The 26,883-nt window shown below is 33.9% G+C and overlaps 1 protein-coding gene across 2 annotated transcripts in view; it reads right to left on the bottom strand.

The window, feature by feature from the left end:
- Positions 1-26,883, bottom strand: part of CNTNAP2 (contactin associated protein 2) — a 1,030,565-nt gene that overhangs the window by 564,665 nt on the left and 439,017 nt on the right. For both annotated transcript variants that reach the window (XM_032681831.1, XM_032681841.1), the window contains one exon: positions 23,116-23,263. In XM_032681831.1, the coding sequence (XP_032537722.1) occupies positions 23,116-23,263 (148 nt within the window). The remainder of the gene's footprint in view (positions 1-23,115; positions 23,264-26,883) is intronic.

Genomic DNA, 26,883 nt, shown 5'->3' with positions numbered 1-26,883 from the left:
AACTAAGGGATATATTACTTTTTTCATTAGAATTTATAACCACCTTAAATAACCCCCAAATCACAAAAATTAATTGGGATCAACAAAATGCAGTATGACTTGCAAAAGCAGTTTATACAGTTTAGAATAAGTCTTTGTAATTACTAAAGCATTTCTTATGTCAGACTATACAAAATTGCACATATCATGATGAGGCAGGAAACGAGGCATCAGTACATCTTGACTTATTGGAAACTACAGTGTTTAATGATGCTTCTTTATTCTCCATCACTCAGAGGTGGCTTTTCTGCTATCTTAAACAGATTCTATTTCATGTAAAAAAAGATATCTCCTTTCTGAACTCATACCTTGAATTTTTAGGCCATAATAATACTCAAGAACCTAAAACATGTCCTAAAATATAATTTTGTGATTGCAATGAGCCTTTGTTCGCAGTAGTATGGAAAGTACAAATACTTATAGAGAGTGATTATATATTATTTTAATTATTTTTGCAGAGTTGGCTAATGAATTAGATCAAATTTCTAATAGTTTAACAGGAAAGCACAATTTTTTTACAGAAACATTAAAAAATTTTAGGCAAAATAATGAAAAATCATTAAAAAAGTAAGTAATCTCTATCCCTCTGTAAAATCTAAAATATTATACCAAATATACTAGCTGACATAATTAAAAAAAAAGGAAAAATGTAATTTTTTTAAATTTTATTTTGTAACTACATATGGAAGAATTTATTTTTAATTTTTACTCTGATAAAAATGTGGGCTTGTAATATCAGCTTTAACTCATCTCACATCTCATGTTCTGATTACAGAAATAAAAGTGTTTCTTGCATAACTGAAAATTATATACTTCACTGAGCATAATTTCTATCTTCACAGGTGGCATGCAGCTTATTATGGCAAAATATTTAAAACATAACACCAATACAAGTAAGAGATAAAAATGACTCCTCAAAGTATCTGAAATCTAAGGTTTCTGAAGCTTGGAAGAAAACATATTCTGATCTAGGTTGTTCTAATTAACAGTGGTCTGAGGAGAGACATATCTTTTTACTCATCATTTGAAGACCAGATTTTTAGTAGTACTGCAAATCCTGAAGATTCAGAACAACAGCTAGAAGGATTTTCAAAATAACGAAGACATACTCCCATCTATAAGTCTGAGAAAACATGAATCTCTAGACATCTATATGCCTTGTGGATATATCCCTAGGTACTCTGATGTAAATAATTCCAAGAATTATAAAGAACAGTTTATCTTAGTCTAAAATAAATATTGCTAGCAAAAACAATGATCTCAACAACTCCTCCAAAAACCAGAAAATTTCTCCAATCCTCAGATCAAGTACACTGCTTCAAATTCTAGAGGAAAAACATGTGCTTTGCAGTCTGATGAGATTATTAACAGCTGGGCTCACCATGGGTGTAGCACATTGACAAACAGAAAAATTACAAACCTTCTTCTGCATATCTATTCCTGTCATTTTACCTAAGACAGTTATCCTGTTTATGCTTATCATATAAATATTGTTCTGAAATAGCTTCTCCATAGGTATTACATGGAAGTTTTCTTGTTCTCAGGCAAACTCATTCTATGCAAATTTGGTATGCACCTTAGGACATACCTTAAAGGCAGAAATATGGGTCACTGAGACATTCCACAATCAAAGTTGGCTGCTCAAATTGTTGAACATATCTCAATTTGTTTCAAAACCCACAATGAAATATATAGTGAGAGGATGATTTGAATACCCCTCTAACTCCTCCAATTCAGTATGCTATATCCTTGAAAAGGTAAACAATGTGAATCCATTTATGCATTTAAAAACTTCTATCACAATAGTAAAAATTACTATCTCTGATTACTTTTCAGAAATGAATGAACCAAGACTGGAGGCCCTATAATATTTTTTCAAAACGCTTGTAACATTCAATTGAAATGACACTTTGCTGAAAAGTTTTCTTTTATAACATTATTAAACTATCTCTATTAAATGTGCAGATTCCTCCTTAAAAAAACCCAAAAAATCCATCTTAATGGAAAACTTGCATTTGGGTTCACAGAGTACTCTGATGCTGCTAGATTCACAAGCCAGCATGTACTCCACAGTGTTATATAAATATTTTCTGACAACACTGAAAAAAATTCTAACCTATAACACCATTCAAAATAGATGACTGACAAACAAGATATTCATTATTAGAATAACCTATACTATTAGATTGCAAAGTAATAAATGCATTATAAATTTATTCTGACTTACATAGCTTACATTTATCCATCACAGTATGATGGATTTATCTATCCTACTACTTGATTACATACTACATTGATTATCAGCTGAGGGTTAATATCAGAAATTAACTTAGAAAAATCAGACAGAAAGAACCTCCTGCAACTTTAAAATCTTCCAAAGCTATCATAATGCATATGGCAGGTTTCATATTCCAGCTGGTGAGGCTGAAGCTGGCCTGTTTCAAAAACAGCTTCCAGCTTCCTCTACACTTCTTGAGAGGTAGATAAAGTGAGTTATAAACATTAGGATGGTTGAAGTGAAAATTTTCTTGCTTTATCTCTGTACAAGGTCTGGCAAGGATGAAGTTAGAAATTTAACCTTCTTGAGAGCAGCCCATGCGGTGCAGTGTGCCAAAATACTGTTAAACAGACCAGTGTTTTGGCAGCTATTGTATAGGGTTTGCATGGCAACAAATCTCTGTATCCACATACCTGCCACACCCCAATGTCAGCGGGTTGGGAGTGGACAAAAGGTTGAAAGGGGACATAGCCAAGACAGCTGACCCAAACTGACCAGAGGGATATTCTATATCAAATGATGTCATGCTAAGCACTGAAAGCTCTGGGAAAGTAGAGGGAAGGGGTGGACATCCGTGGTTGTGGCATCCCAAGTAACCATAAGGCATTCCGAAACCCTGTTTCCTAGGATCTGGCTGGACATCTGCCTGCCGATGGGAAGCAGTGAATGAATTTCTCTTTCTGCTTTGCTTGTGTGTGCAGATTTTGCTTTTCTTAGTAAACATCACCATCTCAATACATTAAGGTTTCACTATCCTTACATTTTTCTGCCCATCTCCCAGGAGAGGGAATTCAGCAAAAAGCAGAGTAGATGCACCAACCACAGTTTACCAACAACCTTCAGCTTTATACTGCACATATTTCTTCTGGGAAAGCCTTATATGCTATCAGATAGTAGCAATCCGATAATTATCTTTTTGGAGGATTGAAGGCAAAATTCAAAAGAAAATAGACAGTCAGGGGAAAGTACTTCTCCTAGAATTAGACTTGATTAGAAACTGATTGCATAGCAGTAAAGAATAAACACAAGAAAAAGAATACCTACTTCGAGGCTCATCCAGAAGTCTGGCCCTACAACAGAGCAGAATTCTTCCTCCCAAGGAGGGAGCATTCCATCTTGTGAAGTGCATTCACCATTTTTAATACTATCTACTTTTCTTTATTCCTTTCCAGATCTATTCCTGACAGTCTATCTAAGGCTCTGACCTATGATGGGCTCATATTTCATTATGGCCCATAGTGCAAATTTAAAGTGGTTCATACCACATAATCTCCACTAGTGATTCCATGTACTTACCTGTCTGTCAAATTTATACCCTAGGTAGATAATTTGCAACCTTAACAAGATGAACTAAAAGAGAAGAACACCTAATATAGGCTGGAAAAGAGGCACAAACAGGGGAATATCTGTACTCAAAATTCTCTGCATAAATATATTGTTTAAAAATTTATCTACTCACCTGGAAACAGAAAGAAACAATATTATGATAACTATAAGGAATTAAAAAAATGTGCATTTCGTTCTACTGTCTGCATTAGGGATACATAAATATGTACATATTCATTTGGACATAGATTAATGCTCAGGAAAACAGATGAGAGAAGAGGAGGTATTCATCATGTCTTAAATGCCTTTTTTTATCATGCTTCAGAAAGAGCTTGGTACTACAGGACTTCTCTCCACTTTTCTAATGACCATCAAAGGATTCTGAATACAAGTAATAGATGATAAGTTTGTAATTTAAATATGGAAAGAAATTTATCTTGCTTGAAAAGAAAATCACCTTGCCTTGCTCTGTTTCTAATTTTAAGCTCCTCCTTTGTGTACTTTAGGCTACACTCAAACAAAATTCTTATCCCCAGGAAAATAACTACCACCACCACCACTAAGCTACTAAACAAGATTAAATCATATAATTTATATATCCTTCTTTGAATATATTGATCCCAGTACAACACTTTCTGGCTGAATCTATAAATTATGTCCTTAGCCTTATTGTTCAAAATCTTATTATTTTCTTGCTCTTGAGCCATGAGAGAACATGCTGATAGTCTTTCTGACTCCAGTTGATAATACCTGGGGCCTGACAACATGAATCTTTTTATAGCTTGCTGATTTATTATATGCATGACTTTCTTTAGCAAATTCAGTATCTAACACTAATATTTTGTATCAGAAGCATTCAACTGTATTTACAAATTGAATAGCAGAATAGATTTTTCCCGCTTGTCTCTTTCTCAGGCTTTTATGGCCACACAGTGTTTGACAGTCCACAATATAAATGTTCATGAAAATATAAATGAAAACAAAATACAGTACACTAAATATATGAAACACTGGACTGCTGCTACAGGAAGGAGAATGCAGCTCTTGAGAAACTGCAGATGTAGTGTACCTGGTGGGTGGCAAGTCTTCATCACCAGGGAACACCCACGTTATGTTACCAGTGAAAGAAAGCTTGTGTGGCTGTGTTTGCCATATGGATGCAAAGAGACAAATACATTCTAAAACTATTATGTTTTTTAAATCAAGAATCATCATAGAAGCATTTAGGATGGGGAAAGATCTCTAAGATCATCGGGTCCAACCATTCAGCTTACACTGCCATCTTCATCACTAAACCATGCCCCTATTGACTATTCTTTTAAATGCTTCCAGGGATGGTGACTCAAAAACTTCCCTGGGCAGCCTGTTCCAATGCTCTGTAGCCTTCTTGGTGAAGAAATTTTTCCTATGTATATTCCTATATATTTTTCCAATACCTAATCGAAACCCTCCCTTGGTGTAACTTGAGGCCATTCCCTCTTATTCTATCACTTATTACTTGGGCGAAGAAATCGAATGTCACCTCACTACAACCTCCTTTCAGGTACTTGTAGAACGCACCTCTCATGGCCTTTTCTCAGAGGACAGTTTCATTGTGTGCCTAAGTTCCCCTGTCGGAGGGTCAAAGCCTCTGCCTCTCTGTGTCAGTATAGTTAAAAACAGGTTAAACTGACTAGTGTTTTCTGATGTATGCTAATAGCTCAATTTTCTTATGAGTACCTCAGTTCTCCTTACATGCCTTCCTGCATTAGATGTATATAATTTTATTTTCTTTGTAAAATCCACATTACTTTTGGACAGCTTCCAAATGACTGCACCAGTATTTCAGTAACAAAATATCTGAAGTGTGGATATTGTTATTACCAATGAATATACCATAATAAATCTCATATGAAACCTGGTATGACCAGTACTGAGCTGCTAGAAAAGACATAATCCTTTGTATAAATAGGATTTTTTGATTTCTGATTACACAGTGCACACAGTTGAAGGATGATGTTATTCTTACAACAAAGGTGAACACTGAATATCTCATGCTCGTCGAACTGCAACACGTGTTATTTTTGGACTTTTAAAAAAATATTTCTCTTTTCTTCTTATCAACCATAAAAAAAGACAAATCAATGATTTTTAAGAAGCAATGTAATTGAATTAATTTAGTATGGTTTTCAAGAAAACAAATCTCTGGATATTATCAGAGTTTCTTTGTGCTTTGACACTTCATTCATAAAAATAAAAAGGAATATTTTAAAAACAGTTCCTTTTTACTATGCAGTACCTAGTAATGTGACAACATATTTGAATTTTAATTTCCACTTGGTGACAAAATTCAAGGATTTATAAATGTTTAACTCGCTTTTTTTTGGGGAGTGTTTGTGTAACTGGTGAAGTTCACAGTGTTTTTAAAACAGGGGACACTTGCCTGCATTTTGTGATAACAGGGAACACAGAAACTTCAGAAACTTGACTGTCCTTTGCTCTGCTCTTTACAGTCCCCTTGCTAAAGACCTGAAGCACAGGGAGCTTGGGAGCTCTGGTTCTTTCAAGGCACTTTGAATCTGCTGGAATTTTTTGGGTAGTAGACACAGGCTTGATGCAAATCTAATGGAACTATGTATTTATCTAATGATAATGATAATAATTTACTCTGTGAAAGATACTCTTTCTGTATATAAATCTATGGGTAACTCTACCCTTCTTGCCAAATGTTATCAAATATATGTCTGCATTTCAAATAAGAATGTTACTTATTTTGCCATATAGAGATAAATAACAGAGGTTATTGGAAACTCATAGATCCTACTAAAGAAACTCAGGTATATGGTCAGAACAAAGGTATAACACACAATTTTAAAAGGATAATTTTTTCCTATTTAATGTCATACATATTTTAGATAAGTAATATTTCCAGACTGTGCTGCTGAATTGCCTGTTTCATCTGAGCATAGCACTGCATTTGAGTCTACAGAAATCTGCATGTTGCTGCAATCAGAAAATTACTAGGAGTTTTACAAAATTTGAGTGTTTTGAAAAATCTGAATGTTGAAATGTTGAATGAAAGTGTTCTGGGAGAACCACAAAAAAAAAAGGCATTCCCTTAAAGTTATATTCAATTAAAAAAAAAAAAATCTGAAAAACAGAGGTGTTTCTGTAAAATAAACAAAAATCTGAGAAAATTCCTCTAGAGGAATCAGAATGTTTTTCTGCATTTTAAGAAATGTCATATTCCATGACAGAGATGAATTATTAACTTTGTACAGCCTGAGGACAATAAAAAAGTACAATATGGGATTTGTGATCTAATTTAGTAACATATTTTGCTAGCAATGCTAGAAACTACTTCTGATTTTTCAGAGAATATAGTGGTTATTTGCCTAAATGTTGCTATTCTGAATGTTATTTAGTATTTTTATGCTTCTTCTATTTACTTATCTACATCCCCAGTAATATATTTTAAAAACCTGATTGCACTGAAAAATTGTACTAGAAAAGTAAGAAAGGTACCAAGGAAGTGCAATAAAACACATGGAACAGTTTTACTTCTCTGAAACATTTCTATCATCCAGAATGATATGGTCGGGTGGTAAATGCTTAATTATTATTATAAGCAAGTTGTGGTAGCTAGATGTAAAGGGACCAAAGACTCTTTAGCTTATCCAATACACTTTCTTATCCAATACAATTTTTGCCAACAATGCCTCCTGTGAAAGAAACTACTTTATACGAATTCTAGTCTCTATGTAGGGGAAATAAATGGGAATTTTGATTTTCTAAGAAATCAAGTCTCTTCATTAACATCAAATCCATTGTTCCTGAATAGAAATATAGAAGAATATTATTAGATACACAGATTCAAGAAAACAGAGAAGAAAATAAAGTTGCTCTAAATTTAACCTTCTGTCATGAAATTGCAGCTCATCCAAGATGAAAACCAACTGGTACGAGTACCTAATGAACTGTATGAGACAGTCAGAGACAAAGAAACAGAAACTCCAAAGTCATCAAAAAATAAAGTTTTAAATACTTCTTAACAGCACAATTTTAACTAGCACAGTACTTAAATCTGATCTTGTTTATGTTATTTATATTTTTGTAAAGAAAATATTTGGAAGGCTAAGTATTAAACTTTTATCCCTTAGCAGTATCTTGTATAAGGCCACCAGTAAATTTTTTTATATATGTTTTTTATTTGCAAGTGTTCCAATATTTTTTTATTTTCACTGATAAAGTATGAAGCCTTTTCAATATTTTGTGCTTTACTCATGTTGGAATGGTAACCTTGCAGGAAGGAGACAAGCTGGTCATTTGGCCTTCTTGAGGAAGAGCTGATGACACTGAAAACCAGATACCTGGTAGGTACTGCTAATGCATTGGCACTTCTGTTTCACTGACACAAAGACAGTGTGACTGCCACTTCTGGGTTCATGGTCAAAGCATATCACAACAGTTTTTACAGTAACATGAAAAGTCATGCTGGATAAATGAAATTTTGTGCAAAATAAAAAAAAGAGAGAGAGAGAGAGGAGAAACAAGGCACTGTTATATATAAAGCTTTAAAGAAGGAATTACAGAAAACACAGAATGTAGCAACTTCAGACAGATGGGGGAAAAAATTACAGTGCCCCTGTAATGCAGATTTATGCATGTCAACATTTTATGCAGCTAATGTGCAGCTGGTTTTAGATGAATCCCATTGAACATTAAGCAGCATCATTAGTATCATTCCTACTTTGAAGGTTCCTTTTAAAAAGTAAATAACAATCCCTATAGGTAACAAATGTAGGTCACTAAAGTAAAGCTTTTTAAGAAAAAGAGCTAGCAGTCTGGGTATCCTGTTAGGGTTTATAGGCTATAACCCAGGTAATTCTTTAATCTCTGACCCATCTGACACTGAAAAGCAAATGTTGTCCAATTACGGCAACATTCTATAGAAAGTATTTTTATTTAAGTATCAAGAGAGTCAGAGTAATCCTACTCCTTTTATATAGGCTGTTAACTGGAAAAGATTTGAGAAGACTTTTTCAATGCAAATTTCCCAGAGTTGATTCCTAAATGCTGACAACCCTTTATGCAATTGTGTGAAATGGTACACATTAACTATTGCAAGCATTTAAAACAAGCTGTGTGTACTACTTACAGGAAAGTTTGTAGGCACAGAGAACTTTAAAAACCTTTCTTTTTCTTTTAAGTCTTCAAAGACAGAAATTTAAGATGAGACATGTAAACTTCGATAGCAGCATTTATTGTTCTCATCATGTAACAAGACAGGAAGAATAGATCTTAGTTTGCTAGTCTTCATGCTGGAAGAGGAGGCCTAGATACCATGACAAAAAATTACTCTTCTTTCACATTATGAGGTTTCAAATCAGAGTTCTAATAAGTATGCTATGTAAATTTCAATGAAATGAAGGAGATGTAGAAATACTCACATGTCCTTATCACTGAAAAACATGAAGCACACAAGTAAGGGTATCCAAGAATCTAAAAGTCCACCTGTTTCTCTCTCACACACTAGCAAAGAATGACTAAGCTTGATTATTTCCAGTCCCAGAAACTTTACAGAACCAAGTACTGGACATCAGCCTGACAGGCCAACAGTTTCTCAGTACAAGAGTTCATCCATGCATCCCCCTACTGCCAGTGCTAATGTACTTCTTCTAGGAAGCCTTTGATCTCATGCTGTTTGAGAAACAAGAGCATGTACTGAAACTATTGTGAATTGTACATTTACTTTTGAAACTAAACAACAAATGGCCAAGTCAGTTTTCTTCCGTTTATTTTACACTTATACCTCCCCAGGTTTATATGGATTGAATATGACATGTCAGCAATTGTTAATATGTTTTCATTATGACAATATTGTTGCATATTTTAAGCTTTTGAGCACTAAGCAGATGAAAAACATTTCTCCTTATGTCTCATTGTAGATTATGTCTTATTAACAAAATACCAGATTGATTCAGGGGTCTTACTGCAGTGACTGTGAACAAAGTACTGATTCCTTTGCTTTATTTCTGATAGTGTTCTGATAGTTTATTCTGGGGTCATAACTTTTTTTCTTTTTTTTTTCAGTTTCACAAGAATGAAGTTATGGTCTTCAAGTGGCAGACTAAATGTCCCAATCAGCATATTTTGCTTTGAAACACTTGGGCAAAGTTCCTTTTGGATTGCAAATGTCTGCAGAACTTCTAGGGGTTTTGATTTTGTTAAGTGCACCCTGAATAAATAAGTAGTTACAAAAGCTAGCTCCTACTTTTTGAAAGGAAACAATATACTGCTGTAAATGTTTAAAATTGAATAAACAGTTTCTTTTCCAAATACTATGCTTGAAGTAAATGCTCATAACTTGTTTTACTGTAAAACTTAAAATCAGAATTAGTTTTTTCCTCAAAAAATACCAACTTCTTTATCCACCCTCTCTCCTACCCATCATCAGGAAAAAAAATAATTAAGACTTGCAATGTTAATAGTTAAAAATGCATAATGGAAAAAATGACAGTTTTATAGCTTTTTTATCTGTAAAAAATCTAATTAAGTTTTTAAGTTTTGTTCAAATAAAAAATATAAATCCAGAATTTGAGATATAAGATTCAGAAATTTTAATAATTTTTTTCTTATAAAATTCAATTTAATGTCAAGTAAGGTGTTTGTTAGAGATATATAACACATGAAGCAACATCTAATCAAAGCTGACTTACTGTTAAAACATCAGAATCTTTGGAAAAGGCTTATACTTCAAATCTTTGAAGACAACAGAAGACCAGGTCTCTTTATTCTATAAAGTTGTTCACAAAAGTATGAAAAAATCTCGAAAAGCAAGAGGCTGAAATACATTTAAGCAGAAAACCAGTAAGCTGAGTGAATATCATATCTGATAAAGAGAAGGAATTGGAGACTGAAAATCAATGGATCTGAAGAGAGAAATCAGAAATTGGGCCTACTGGATGGACATGACTGTGAAGGACTCACATCGCCATTAGAAACTAAGATTTAATGCAGACACCGGAGGGAAAAGGGTGAAATAAAGAGCAAGTTTTATTGTAAAACCATGCATTCATCTTCCCTGGATCTAACTTCTGCTTTATCCCCTGAACCTGCTTTATCCCCACTGGTTGCACAGTCCTGATCCTGAACTAGGTATAGACTACATGGCCACAGTGAGTCAGAGAAAGGATCTTGTTACTCCTGCCACTACTATCACCTTTAGCTGTGTTTGGACAGACCTTACAATGGGAGGCTCACAGCTTTCTCTCCTCTGTTCAACTTGTTCCTTTTTCCAGCTTATTTCCCCTTTCTTTTTCTATTTTTTTTTTTTTTTTACTCTTTTACACTTTGTTTAAAAAAAAAAAAATTCTTATATCTGGAATTGACCACGTAATTTGCAAGACAGTAGGATATAAAGTGTCTTCAGCAGCACAGTGCTTGTGTAGGTTTGCTTGGTCAGCAACACATTTGGATAGGACCAACCATATGTAGGTGCAGGTAATGTATTTACTTTATGAAGTCACCTATGGTGGAACCACTCATAGCACTATGCTGATCCCATGCTTTGGTTTGATAGTCCATTGCAATATTTTATTAAACTGATTCTTCTTTGTTTATAGTATATAATTTAAAAATTCACTAAAAACAACAATCAGTCTTCAGGTAGAGCAGATTCAGCATGAGTCTCTTCTGTTAGTACCTGAACAGAAATTCCTGAGTCAATGCAGTTTATCATCACATAATGCTGATTGCATAGTCAAGTAATGTTTGATTTCAGAAAACTAAGTCAAGAAAAAGATAATGCCTGAAAGCTGACAGTAACAGACTGACACCCTTTGAAACAGCAGATATAAAAAAAAAAAAAGTGAATAAAAATATATTCTATGCCAACATTCTTATATAGCTGAATAATATAAGCTCTACTCTTGAGCTATGCAACCTAGGAGAAAACATGTATAAAATTAAAAAAAAATGAACTATTCAAATTTTCTTTAAATGTCCTAAGTTATTCTGTTTGTGATTTTAAATACTATGTTTTCTTCAAGCTGTGAAATACAGCTTTGCTATCATTCCCCTAAAGTCAAGGGAAATGGCCCCTCAATAAGAACAAGGAAAGTTTCTTTGAAAGAAACTACAGTACAAATTTAAAAGTATTTTGTTGCTATTGGTTTTAGTACTGATGGATGAAAATTTTGTAGCAGCATGTTTTTCAGCAGAACCCAATGATTCTTTGACTTAAAACTTTCAATGGAAAAATAAGGAAAATCCAAAGATAAACTTCATTAAAAGCTGTTTGTAAAGTGTGTGACAACAAAAAAAAGATTTCTTATTTTACAGAAAAAGATAAATTGTTGAGATATTCTAGTTTCATTCTTTTACAAACTAACAGTTATGCTAAGTGTTTTCAACTTTTAAGGTGTAAGAAAGTAAAACAACAAGTTAAAAAATGGGTATTAAATGTCTAGTTGGGTTTTCTCACACAGTTGAGCAGGAAACTTTTCAAAATTATCAGAAATTATTAGGAAAGGAATAAATCTTTCAGCCTATCCTAATGTAATTTTGGAGTGATGATTTTCCGAGGTGCAATGGGATTTAAATTGGTCAAAGTATTTTTCCTTCAGCTCAAACTAAGGATTCTATTGGTAACATAGAAATTTGTACGCCCAAATACAATGCTTTATCTGTCCACTAACATAAAAAAATTCAAAGTGCATGGAAAAGATAGCTAAGATCTCTCTTGGGTAAAATAATCTGGGAGTATGCACTTGCCTAGCTTGATAAAGTTTCTCTTTACAGTAGGATGTAATAAAAGGAAGAAGTTGGTTTATTCACATTGAGTATTTAATGTCTGCATTATGAAAGAAGATCAGTTGTCCTAATTCCCCCACTTCATCTGTGGAAAATACAGTGCCATAAAGTGGTATTTCTTTCACTGTGTCTGCAGCTGTTCTAAGACATAGCTGTTAAAACTAGGGTCAGAATAAAGGTGGAGCAATGGAAAATTAGAGATTTTCAGTAAAATTGCCAAATAACTCAGATGTGCTCAATTTGAAGTCTCGCTGGCATATATTGCATGAAAATGGTTGTAAGTATTTAATATACAGTTACCAGAAAGCCTGTGGTATGATGACACCAGGCCTTATAATAAGTTTGCAGTGGAAAACCAGCAGTCCTCTTTCTCCTCTGCTGCTTCCAAAATTTACGACAAATCAGAAGGAACCTTCAGTAGAATGTAGGGTATGGTACTGTCTTCCAATATGCATATTGGGTGATTTCTACTACCACCTAGCTTAGGTTTTCAGAGGCATACTCAGTGCCTGGGCAATTATCTTGCTAGTTTGCTTTTAAAATCAATGTTGTATACAATTAATACTTGTGATTAATTACACTACCTCTAATGATAACAAACACCTACCCCTAAAGCTCCTACAAGTAATCTTATTTCTAAATTTACAGAAGTCCTTTGTTGAATTTGACTGTGGTGAAAGATGCATCTCTCAAGTGAGTTTGAAATTTATCAAATTTATCAAATTGAAATTTATTAAATATCCTGAACCTCACATTTCCAAAAATCACTTCAAATTTAGTTACGCTCACTACCACGTATCCATATTTTAAAAAGAATTACAAAGTTCCTGAGGTATAAAACAGTTCAACTGAAATTATGCTAACAGTTTTCCACAGGTGAGAACTGCCAGACAATTAATTTTTACTCACAAGTTGGTCACAAATTCATTATCTAAATACATGAAAGGGACAGTGTGTTTCTTCTGTCATTCAAAATTCAGAAAAAAATCCTGAATGTTCCCTCATTTTTCACACTATATTTATGAAAAATCAGACAAGAAAGGACTGGAATCGGGAAACTACATACAATTAAAGCAATGAGACAGGAGTCATAACAGAAGCTTTTGGAGAAAAGAACTAAAAACAGAGGGAATAGAAAAGTTTGATCAGTGAGAGGAAGGTTGCAATGATAAACAGCTGAAACACAGACTTAACTAGGTTCCTTTTGACTTTCCTAGAACAGCAGTCAATAAAAGGGCAGTACTGAAGATGTTTACTAAAACTGTTGCCTCAGTTTAACAACCATTTACTGTAAGCAATCAATAAGCTGAATTAATACAAGTCACGACTCACCAGTAAGGTAAGAGAACTCAGCTGAATTTATGACTGTAAACCCACACTGTTTCTCTTTTAGTATGTGCTGCAGCTCAACAGGCTGTTTTCATATCACACTATTGCCAACATCCTCTACTACAGCTACCTTGAAGTAAATGAGCAATTACTTCCCTGACCAGCACATGTTTGCTGAAAGTTTGCTTCTCTTTACTGATTTACTACCACTTAACAAAATACCTTAGGTCTGACTTGGTGTAATCAAAGTGAATTACCAAAACAAATCACTACAAAAGCAGCATCACCAAGCTTGTATGTAGATTTGGTACATGAATTGCAGTTATTCCTAATCAATTTATAGGAGATTTTTTAGGTAAGGAAATTATTGATGCTCCAAGGATTTTTTCTCTTACACCTATGGTTTTGGAACACTGGTTTCTCAAGATCTTAAATTTATTTAAAGCCAAGAAGACAATTAAATACATATCATCTTGAGGAATGAAAAAGCAATAAAGAACATGTCCATACTGAAAGAATTAAATTCCAATTACCTCATCAATCTGGAAATTAAAAGATAGAAACAAAACTATGCAGGAAAGTTCCCAGAGGATTTGTGGGATTGGATTCCATTCCATATTAAGCTACTCATTCTTTTTTTTAACAATAATCAATATGAAACTATAAAATCCTGGCTGATAAAATCTGATGAATATACAGAATTAAGAAGGTATAAAAAATTACTTATTTTTCTCCCTTTTCAAATAACTAACAGGTTTTTCAAAATTTCTATAGATTTCTTCATTATTTAAAGATATATTTTTAAACTATAAAATTTCTAAACACTTTTGTGAAGAGGTTGGTTTTCTGAGTTTCTAGATTGTATAGGAAGGACAGCTGTTTATTTAGAAAAAAGTACTATTTCATGTACTCAGGTTAAGTACAAGAAATAGGTATATATGTATATAATTATCGTCCATATAACAACTTTTTGTTCTTAGTAAATGTAGATCTCAGAATTCAATTTGCCATGAAAATACACTCAAAGATTACCTATCTACTAGGTTGTATCTTCTCATACAGAACTCAAGGTGTAACATGGCATAACTGTTTGGTTGTGTTTTATTCCATTCTGTTCTATTCCATTCCGTTCTATTTCACTCTTTTCCATTCCCTGTGCTCACCATGAGACAAATAACAAAGAGACTATTTGCTTGAAATGCCAGCAGTCTTTCAAGGATATATAACACAAAGGTTACAGCTGGAAACAGAATTTAATTTTATTTTTCTGACTCTGTTTCAGAGCTGATGCTCACAAGCATTAACACACGGCACAGATGTAGCCAGGAGCAGGCTGATGCGTTCTTCAGTTTACCTTGGAAAAGCATCCCTTGCAGTCTGGTGAAGGCAATTCATAGAGCTACAGTGCTTAAGAGGTATTTGGACAATTTATTTAACACAATAATTTAACTTCTAGTCAGCCCTGAAGTGGTCAAGCAATTGGACTGTTACAGGTCCCTTCCAGCTGCACTATTATCTTCTCTTTAAGGGCAGTAGCAGCAGTGAGTGAAGGGTAAGAGGACCCTTACTGGCCACTAGAGAAGGACCATACTGTCACCCTTATGAGGTGGAATAACCTGAACTTTTTCCCTGTTTTAGAGGATTAGGAGAAAAGTTGGCATCAGAGTGACCTAATTTTCCAAAGGTATGCTACTGAAGATGAGACTCCACCTTTAATACAGTACTTCATCCAGAAATATAACTCTGTATAGGGATATACTGTGTATAAATGTCAAGGCTCATTTTTACCTTACAAAAGCATTACTATGAAGAGTTAAATCTTATTTCCTGACAGCAATGTTGACCTTTTGATATATGCAGCTTCTTATCAGAGAACACTATCCTTTGGGAGAGAGGAAATAAGAATTTACTCATAGCAAGACTCCATTTACCATGCTTAAAATAAAAAATACAAAATGCATCATCTTCATCCAAACTTTAGGGAAAGAGGAGAATAAATTGAACTGAGTCTGGAAGTAACTGCATCCTTAATATTTTTTTTCCAGACATTCAAGAAAACAAATATCAATGAGGCCCTTCAGGTTCCAAATCAGTGGCACAGAACCAAGACCTATAGTTTGAAATCTGCTGAAGTTTTTTGTTTAATGAGAATAAACCCATCTGATTTCTCTAGTGAATAAGTCATCATGGACAAATGGATCAATCACCACTTACAGGAAGGGAAGAAAATAATGCTGGGCAAAACCATCATGAATGTTCATTCAGGCAAAAAAAAAAAGATTAAAGGCAAGACTACTGTGATTAGACTGAAGTTTTTGACTGTATTTATCTGAATGCTACCATCCTTACTTTGTGGAAAAGCATACTCTAACTTTACTCTCATGTTTTACTTTTTCAGCTGTTGAGGGATATTTTTTTAAATCTCCATCCTCCTATTAACTGATTACAGACCACTGTATGGAAGATCCCTTCTGTAGGATATGTGGGCAGTTACTAGAAAACCTATTGGAAAAAGTTATACTGCTCTTTTCCACAAGAGAAGAGACAGAGCTGACTTTGATAAACCTTCATCAAAATCTGCAAGATTTTATCATATTTGGTGCTACATTCTGTTTATTTAGCAGGGACAAATTTTACTTAATTACACACACACACACACACACACACACACACACACACACACACACACACACACAAGCCTTTTCAAACAAGCCAGCTGCCTACATCCTTCTAAAGGAAATGCTGAATGATTAAAAAAATATTCGAGTGTAATCGAAAACTGCCTGAGAATACAACTGAACAAGCTGGTGGGCAATATATTCATACAGAATATACTTCTTTTTCTCTGATTGATTGTACTTTCATTGCCAGATAACAAATGAACCCGTAAAGAATACACACAGTTGTTGCAGTTCTCAAAGCTGTGGTGCTTGAGAATATCCACCAGTAACCTCATTACAACTGGAAGTGAAAAGTAATGAATTTTTCATTTTGCTACTAGTTGTAAAAAGTTGACAGGAAGAAACAACCATATTGTATCAGATTAATGTAAAGATGAAGAATAAAAGACATATTTTCAAATTCATTTTATGTCAAATCTTTCTGAAATATTTAATTTAGAACAATTAAGTATTTGGAAATATTTTCTTTTCTGTATCAGCCTGAATCTTCTCATTTTAGAAATGTATTTCTTAATACACTACAACAAGCCCTTATTTTTCAAAATACTTCAAAAATGCAGGAGATAGATATTTTAACATTTAAGTGGTACCTACTACCAAAAGAGACCCATGTTGGTTAGTGGTAACAATCAAAAGTAAGAAATGGATTCAAGGCCATTCTTACTTATTTTTCATGCCAAAATATATGAACATGTATGTAGGAACAGTCACAATCATCTCGAATATCTGGAGGATAAAATGTATCCATATGCACGACCTTTAGGAAAAATCCAATTCTCTTGCATGGCAAAAAGGTAGAAAAAATACACCAAGAAGGAAAGAAGCTTACCAATAGAGCACATATTCAAACATATCTTTAAAAGTCTGAAAAGAAAAAGTTCACAGTTCATTTCCCTCCCTTTCCATAGTTTAGATGTGAGTATTCAGCCATGTGCCTTTAATGTCAAAAAGAGAATATCAGGCTATGTTTGCCACAGATGAGCTGTGAAGATGATGACTAAAAATCAAACACATAGGCCCAAATAGGTAGAGAAATTCCCAGTACAAGAATACTGAAATTGAAGAGAAAAGGGGAAAAACAGTTGGATGCTTAGCAGAACTATTAACTGCCCCATCCACTGACACAGGGAAAGCTTGTGCTGCTCACAGCAACCTCTGCTACATGATTGTTTTAGTTCTGTGTTTTTCCCCACATTAAAATCCCTGTATATTCAAAGCACTGTCACCTACAGCAAGTTAGTAAAATTGTTAGAAATATGATAACTTATGATTTTACAAAATAAACACTTACAAATGATTCCTCTGTTCTGCCAGTTAGTATTTTTATGCAGTTCCACCACTTAGGTGGACAGAAAAGTCTGATCAGGAAACTTAGTGGCACACTTACTGTAAGCAATAAAATACCCTAAGAAGAAGTAGGAAATTTTATGCAGATTACTAGACTACAGTAATATCTTCTCTATTTAGGTGTATATTCACACAGGTATCAAAAGTGTAAGAGCAGAAATATGCATACATACATTTATATACATATAGAGTTGTATTTTATTTATCCCAGGGTGTTCCAATAGCAAACATGACACTTGAAGGGTCTTTAGCTCATACGTTTTTATGCTATGTGAGGGTGAAATGAAATGTCCAGGGTATAATATTGAATCTGGCCAAGTGAAACTTGGTAAGATTCAACAAAAGGGAAGTAACAGTGGCTTTCTCATCTGCATTGAATAGTCACTTTGACATTCGGATGCAATAGATTATTCTGTACAGTACGGGGTTCTCTTTTAAGTGTGCATGGCAACCATTTGAGACAGCAAGTGAGACATGGATAGCTAGTTAATGCCAAGAGCATGAAATCAAGAGAAAGAGATTTCAAATAAGTAAATTTCCTAGCAGTAAGTATAGTTGAATGTGGAATTAACTGCCAAAGGAAACAATGTCTTAAGTCAAAGCCACTGGAGGCAGACAGGATTAATTACGACAACCAAAAGATCCGTTCAGCCCACAGATTTTAGCACTTCAATACTTCCTAATCAGCTCTTGCAAACATTCACTTGGCTCACCCCTTAACTGCATTTCCAAACCTTATTTTTGTTCTTGTAACATGTTTACATGACCAAAGTTTTGTTCACTTTACTATCTGTAGAGTAAATGCTCACCATACCAATATTCATTATCTCATGAATAACCAAGACTGTTGTTACTATTTTTCCTTCTTCCCCCCCCCTCAAAAAAACCTTAAACAAAACCAAGCAAACGAACAAACAAACAAACAAAACCTGTCACCCATCAGGAAATTGAAACAGTAACATGTGACATAGATCAGTACAATATCTGAAAAGAACATTTCTGCTAATGCAACTCAAGTGACATTTGTTCAGTCCCACTGCTTTCTAAGGATTAGCAAATAGAGCTGGTCAGTGAATGGAAAGAGCTCAGCTTGCAGCCATTATTCACGAAGCTTTATAATTGTTTCTGCCACTTATTTGCCTTGAGTATATTGAGTATTTGCACGGCTTTCTGCCATCTCCAAGTGATTTTTTTTCAAGTATATCCTACACTTCAGAAGTGAGTCATCTGGAATTTGAAAATTCTTACTGTCAGATGTGCAATTGCATCAAAAAATATGCAGATGTATGGTTTAGATCCAGAAAATCAGCACAACCATATAAAAAACCCTCTGTGAATAAAGGTATCAGGGAGTGTTTTCTCCTCAAAGGGTTTTAGGATCCAGAAGGCCTCATACAGTTGTCTGGAAAAGCATAGCCAAAGCCTATGCTATAATATGCCTCTTGCCTTTTTTTGTAGGCATTCATCTTCCACAGGGTGGAGATTAAGGGAACTATTCATATGGCTGTGATCCTGCAGGAGCTTATTATGATCTTCACAAATCAGTAGTAAAATGTACTGTATTGTACCTGTCATAGCCTCCAGATGCCACGTCTTTGCTGCCTGTCTCAAAAATTCATAACTGTGAACATGGTGGAAGATACATGTTATGTGTCATTGCTCTCTGCCTCCAAAAGAGCATGAATAAAATTTTGCCATCAGTTTTCACTTAACTGATTTCACTGGATATTTTGCCTTTGGTTATACTCTCTTCTTTGTGACTTGCTTTTTGATATATGATGTCACTGAAAGTGTAAAGACCCTTTTTCCCTTTTTGCAGTATGAAATAGATGATTTTAAAATACAGGCTAAAAGTCCCATTGACTAAACAATGTTATGTTATAGTCTATTTGTTGTGATTTTTCAAGCTTACTTTGTTCATGCAACTCCTCCATTAATATAGCTATGAAGCAAATTCTTTTCCCAATTTCATTATCTTTTTAAATAAGACATTGTCAGTTTTGCCCTATAGAGAATGAAAATATTTTCTAAATATGATATCATCATTTATTCACAGAAAAAAATACAAATTTCATTCTGAATCTTGTTGTAGGATGAGGCCTTAATTCTTTTTTGGTAACTTGTATGAACTCTTCTGTCAGAAGACAACCTTACAGATCTCATCTACACAAAATACATAGATGAAGTTTCAAATGCAGCACAGATTTTAAACTTTAAGCAAAACAACACTAAAAAAAAGAAGATTTGGTAATGCTATTAAATTCTCTAGGGAACAGATGTGAGCTCTAGTGCCTCCCTGGAAAACACATGTTTTTAACTTAATTTGCTGGGCAAGAAAAGACATGGATTTCACTTTTTGCACAGAAAAATTAAATGTGTATCTTACATGTATATTCAAACAAAATGGGAACCAGAAATTATGGCAATTAATGACCTGACCTTTGAATAAGCAGTTCAATACAAGGAAGCATTTTTCTTAATAGCCTGATGGTAATGACCAGGTTGCAGCAATACGCAAGAAAAGAGCTTTTATAGTCACTAAGTATATGGCTTCCCAATTAAATCTGGCTTGCAATGTGACAAAATATCTTATTTTTGTATCTGAAAATGTACCCTCTAAAATATTTTAAAAAAGAATATATTAATTATGAATCTATTAAGTTAAAAAAAATACAATTGCAATATATTGGGCAGCCTTTTTATTTAGGTAGTAGTTCCAAAATTTGGTGTGGATTTGACTAGAAGCCTGTCTTTTAATCAGGCTTTTAAAATTGGTGATTAACAAAATGGCCAGCTCCTTACATGACAGCAGAATTAATCTGCAAATCACACTGTTTAATGACAGTGCTTATATTTATATGCAAATATATGCACTTCTAATCATAAGGTTAAAAACTTGGTCTCTGCCAAAGGACACATCCACATGGAAAGGTGTAGCATTATACACCTGGCTCCAAATAATTCATTTGAGGACAAGCTGGGAATTCGTACACAGTAATCCCTTGTTCCAGTAGTCATACCAAAGGGCTGCCTTCTTATCTTTTTATATAGTGATTTTTTAGTTTTTCTTCTGAACTGCTCTGCTGCTCTCTACTGATACCACTTTGGGAGCAGCCCAATTCTGCACGTAAAAACTACACGGTATTTTAGGAGGGTTGTTAAAAGAAAAGTCCCCATACACATAAAACTGTAATATATTATAATTAATCTTATATTGAAAAAACACCAACAATTATTGAAATCCCTTCTAATACAAACAGACCAGCAATACTCATTCAGCAAAATACAAAACTATGTTGAGTCACCTTAGTTCTTCTGTGAAGAAACATTTTATCAGTACTTTTAGAGTTCCATACATTGTGTCCTTGCCAGATGGTTTTTATTCTCCTCTAAAAGTTCATCAAACAAACAACTTATCATCAAAGAACTAAAATAGTTTTGTCATCAAGACATGTTTTATTTTTTTCTCATATTTACTTCTAGTCTCTAAAGCATCTTGTTATGTACCTACAGTATTTTTTCTACCTATTTAAAAAAAAAAGCAACCATTTTTTACCTGTAAATATTCCAGCAAATATCATGATGTTTATTGTTTGATTCCACTACCATTTTGCATTTAAAGAGAGCTATATTTGACAGTAAACTAGATGCTGGTTTCTTGTATCAAACACCTGAATTTGCATTCGATATACAAATAAGGAGGTATACTTAAAAATGAGCATTTATTATGCTGGAAAATTAACCATGCTATAGTGTTTGGTACACTTCAAACAGCACATAAAATATTTTAGCATTATGATGGTAAACACTAGTTTATTAAGAGCCATGTACTGAATAATCAGTTATACTTAAAACTTCAGAAGCTCAGTTTCTCTTTGAGTAAGAGTTAACTTTGGAGTAACCCACAGTTCCTCAGGTATTGTAGAATCCTAGATTTATAGAATAGTATGGGTTGGAAGGGACCTTTAAAGGCCATCTAGTCCAATCCCTCTGCCATAAGCAGGAACATCTTCAACTAGATTGAGTTGCTTAGAGCCCCATCCAACCTGACCTTGAATGTTTCCAGGGATGAAGCATCCACCACCTCTCTGGGCAACTTGTTCCAGTGTTTTACTACCCTCATTGTAAAAAATGTCCTTCTTATATCTAATCTAAACTGACTCTCATTGCCCTTTGTCTTATTGCAACAGGTCCTTCTGTTATTGTTTTAAAAATATATTCATCCATGCATGCCCTCAGCACTGCAGCACCAACATCACAAAGTTTGATTTGATTTCTCAACTAAGTTCCTGCAGCTACTGTGAAACTCTCTGTGTTTTAATATACACTTTTATAACAGAGCTTTAATTCATGAAATAGAAATAAGAAAAATAAACTCAAAAATCTATACTTCATGGTTCTTGTTGAATGAAAGTATGTAGTCTTTTGACTATCGAATCAATTCAAAACAACAAGTGAAATCAGTTTTTCTTTTTCGTTAGAATATCAAAGGGCTCCCATATGTTTTATGTCACTCAGTGAAGTGAATGGATGAGACTTGTAGATGTGTGTTCCCCACTTTATTCTAATACCTGGTTATTAAAAGACAAATCTCAAACAGTATTTTCCAGCTAAAATACCAGTAAAGCCAGGATAAAATAGATACGTAGAAATACGGCATCATACACTCCATTTTCCGCAGGTTTGCAGATTTTCTTTAAGCACTGACTAGATTTAATTGAAGGAATGGCATTTAGAAATTACCCTTGCTTTTCATAAAACATTATCAGTTCTGCTCTTAACTACAGGAGCATTTGTACCATTGTTCATCCAGATTTCAAATGAAATTCCAAAGACATATTCAAATACTCAAGGTAATACCTTTGAAAAACACATCACATATTTAGACAATCTGAGCTACTCTGATAGAATTCTTATTTATCACTTTAATTTTATCTCTAGCACCAGGCAATAATTTATGTCTTGTTTCCATTTTTCCCCTCAGGACCCAACCTGACATTTGTTTGAATACTATATTTTCCTTAACTGCCCTGTTCAAGCTTTTACAATAGTCAAAGCCTTCTGCTAAAGAAACCATGAAGATAAAAAGAAGCAACTTCAAAGTACTACCATGAATTCCAAGGTTGCATCTTCCAGAGAAGAACAAACTAGCAACTCAGAGTTAAGGTTCCAACAAATATTTCATGAAACCCTGAGTAATACAACCAGTAATCCCATTTTAACCTGTCTAAGCTAAAAGTATTTGAGATTCAGCTTTAATCTGAGATCCAAACCCAGTTTTTATTTAGGGGGAAAAAAAAGGATCCTCATGGAAAAACTTACAATAGGAGCAGCCATAGACTTCAATTCTTAACCCAATTTGGCCCTCTTCATTCCAGTCCAAAGGAACTATCCTTACATAGCGAGCAATAACGGGATGTTGTAAATCGTGCCGGACCACACTGTCAGAGTTTGTATTTCCAGGAAATGCCTAAGGGAAAGAAGAAAAAAAGAGAGGAAATTATTGCATTAAATCTATCTCACATGCTGTAAAGATTTTTTTCTGAAGGAAAAACGTTAGGTAGCGAAGTCTTCTGAATGTCTAGGATACATTGAAGATTGTTTTAAATGTTTCTTGGATAGTGAAAAAATGAACAGTTGATTTACCAAGTTGCTAAGAGTACTAAAACAGTAGCATTGAGACCTCTTCATCCACCAAAGATATGTTGAAATCATGGAACGTCTGTTGCTAGATAAGAGGGCAATCCATTTTCCATCACTAATCTTTTATTCAGTTATTAACATGTTAATAAAAGTGTCCAGCCAGACTGGTTCGTCTGGGGAAGAAGCTACCTACCCTCCATCAGTAAGATTATACACAGCAGTCGTCCTTCTGTAAATATGAATATTGAAATAACTTGCTTACTACTGCAACTTCTCAAATTTCTAAGAACTTAAAAATCCTCATTTACTTTTGATGCACTACTTGCTGAAAAGTAAGTGACCAGGTTCTTTTCTAACCATAGCTGTCTCCCACAGCACTGCCCATTTTTGGTTAATAAAACTGTGAAGGTCAGGAAAGGACACAAGAGCATTCAACGGAGTTTGAAAATCAATTAATTAATATTTAGGTCTCTATTTGTAGTTCTGTACCTATTGGTAAAATATTTCATAGCATGAAGCTGTCTATTAGTTAATTCAATAGAATATTTTTTTTTATCTTGTCCATTTACAATCCATTCATGCAGTGATGGTAAATGTTAATGTCAACATTTTCAGGGGAAATTTCACAGCTCCTCATAGCTAATTTTAAATAGAAATAAATTTCTTTTAACAATGAATAGAGTAGTCATAAAGAACATTGGAAAGGTGATACATTAATAGAGAGAGACTATGAAAATAAGAATTTTTTTGCATCCTCATTAAAAGATATTTTTGCTGCAGAGAAAAAAAATATTCAGCAGTATTATCTACACAGTTAGCATCTGAATAAATATATATAAAACCTATATATAATAAATACCTATAGTGGAACAAAAAAACCCAAAGAATAAGGAGTACAATTGCAAACTATAGTCATCAAAATATTGAAAGAGGGAAAATTTAAGTTGGTCCTTTGCATACCGCTATAGCAATAGCTAATTACATGCCCAGAGACTACTTATTCCAAAAAAATATATCTTAGAAGAATAATTATTTTGTACCATGCACTGTAGATCTAGGTAGATGTAAAGAAGATGCACAGGATCCCTTCCTTGGTGGACTCAAAAAATTATAACACATACTAACAATTGCATTCACCTTAATTTTTCTGTGCTGCAGCTATTAATGTACTAAATGATGATGACGGAACTCCTCAAATGAGTTTGTAAGAGATGTTAATTAGTGTCTGTGAAACACATATTCGAGTAGTATAAGGAAATGAACAGTTCTGTCTTCTGAGAAGGTAATAACCAACAAAGGAAAGCACACACTTAACAAAGGCAAAAAATCCTATTGAGAAGCTACCTGTTTTCTTAGTCTTGTTCTAGGAATCACAGAAGCTCATGGAGGGAATAAAAACTTTGATTCCTTTAAAAATATGTATTTTAGTGGGCATGCAAAATAGTGCTCCGCATTTCAAGAGCAAATTGCTTTGGGGCATGTCTTAATTTTGTGTTGCTTGGCATAATCTTACCAAAACTCTACTGATGTAGAGGTTTACTGGTCGTTTTGGTTTAGGCCTTGTTTAGTTTATTTTTTTTCTAATTAGAAGTATTAGGGTCAAAGGAAGCTGAATACAGGAGGACAAGATATTTTCCATATAATTTGATAGATTATTGATGAAAAATTATTCTCAAAATCAAAAATATATTCTGTAGCTCACCAAACTTGCGCCCTGACTTGTGCTTTCCCAGTCCTTTCTCAGAAAGACTTAAAGCTGAAACCAGCATGCATTTGGTATTTTGAGAGTTCCTACTGGTATATGATCTAGTGACCTCTGGTGGATGTATAAACATAGCCAATACAGAATAAGATAGCCTCCCATTAGCTTCCCCGATTAGTAAAATGTATTCCATTTAATCTCCAGCAGAACAATATCTTTTAAACGCAGCCTTCACTTAAATAAATGGGGTACAGTAATATGTGCTTTGTGGATAATGCAAATATCAGGCCCAAATCCATCACTGCAAGGCAGAAAAATCAATTTACAGGAGCTTGGGAATTATGCACTGCTGTTGCAAAATCTCCTTTTCTGGCTAATAGATTTAAAAGTATAATTTAGACCCACATCTCTAACAGGAGATTTTCTTTTTAACGGGGCTAAAAAAAAATAAATTGAAATTGCAAAATTATTTTTTCAGAAAAAAGGTAGAAATGCCTACATAAATTAAACAAGTTTTTCAGATTAATAATCTCATTATCTTGCTTAAGTATTATTGCCAGAGGTCTGCTTTTCACAGTTTTTTCTTTAACCCAAACCAGGAAAATGAACAAAATGGCTCACTTTTCCGTAAAACAGAGAGGACTGTCTCATAAGTCCAACTCCAAAATCCTCTGTTCTATGAATCATTTCTCTTCTTGTACTGGATGCTGACTTTGTAAGCTGCTTTATGTTTCAGCTCACATTGCAATGAAAAGATTGGGAATGTGATGAGCAACAACCACTTTTCTCAAAGGCAGTTCTCCACAAGACAGCAATGTAATAAGGACGAAGACAGGTGAGAAAAAAAGTCCCCAGATCTTTTCTAAACAGTGCTTTTGAACATACATTGAATGGAGTTCTCAAAAGTATTCACTAAGATTTTCATGACCGTAATCCTTAAGAGCAAAATTTGTTTAGCTCCAACTAATTTTCAAAAATTAACAGGGCAGGTTTATAGGACAGATAATTTATTTTAACGGGTCAACTAATCAAGTTTTTAAATAAATAAATAAACAAACTAATAAATGTTTGGCTCAGTAGTCTTCTTTAAGATCATCATCAGCAAAAAGAGCTGTATGATCTTTGAAATTCACTTTGGCTTTATCAATACTCTTCAGCCACACCACCATACACAGAGACACAGTAGAGACATTCAATACAATTTTCTTTTCGTAAATAAAGAACCTGAGAAAAGCGAAGGTAAGGATTTGGGAAATTTAGAAGAAAAGTTAGGGAAAGTTAAGATTCAGACTCAATTTTTTTCCTGTATTTCCAGAAAAATGATATTCTAATCAATAATTATAAATGTTAAAGCTAAATGATAAATTCATAGTAGTATTGTAGTGAAGTTAAATGCAGTTTAACAGTAGTAGTTAAGTAAAACTGATCAAAATGGTTTTAGTGTCCTGTAAAAGAACACTTTGCAACAGTTTTACTCTACTCAGCTGTATGGATACAGCAAATGCATTTTAAGATCTCAGTTTGGGAAAATGCTTTGAGCACATTTTACAGCAAAGGATTAAAAAGAAATTCAGCACTAAAAAATTTATCTCTGAAGTAAGAAGGTGCAAAAAATGAATGAAATGTTATTAGTTGAACAAAAATGGAAGTTTTCATACTTTAACCAAAGAGTAAAATAATGAAAGAATATTTGTTAGATCATCAACTAAATAAACAAAAAGATATTTGCAATCCTTCAGCAATTT

Source organism: Chiroxiphia lanceolata, chromosome 1, assembly GCF_009829145.1.
Source record: "Chiroxiphia lanceolata isolate bChiLan1 chromosome 1, bChiLan1.pri, whole genome shotgun sequence".
In the NCBI taxonomy this organism is placed as follows: Eukaryota; Metazoa; Chordata; class Aves; order Passeriformes; family Pipridae; genus Chiroxiphia; species Chiroxiphia lanceolata.
The sequence above is the reverse complement of the archived record's forward strand: the minus strand, read 5'-3'. Positions and strand labels throughout refer to the sequence as shown.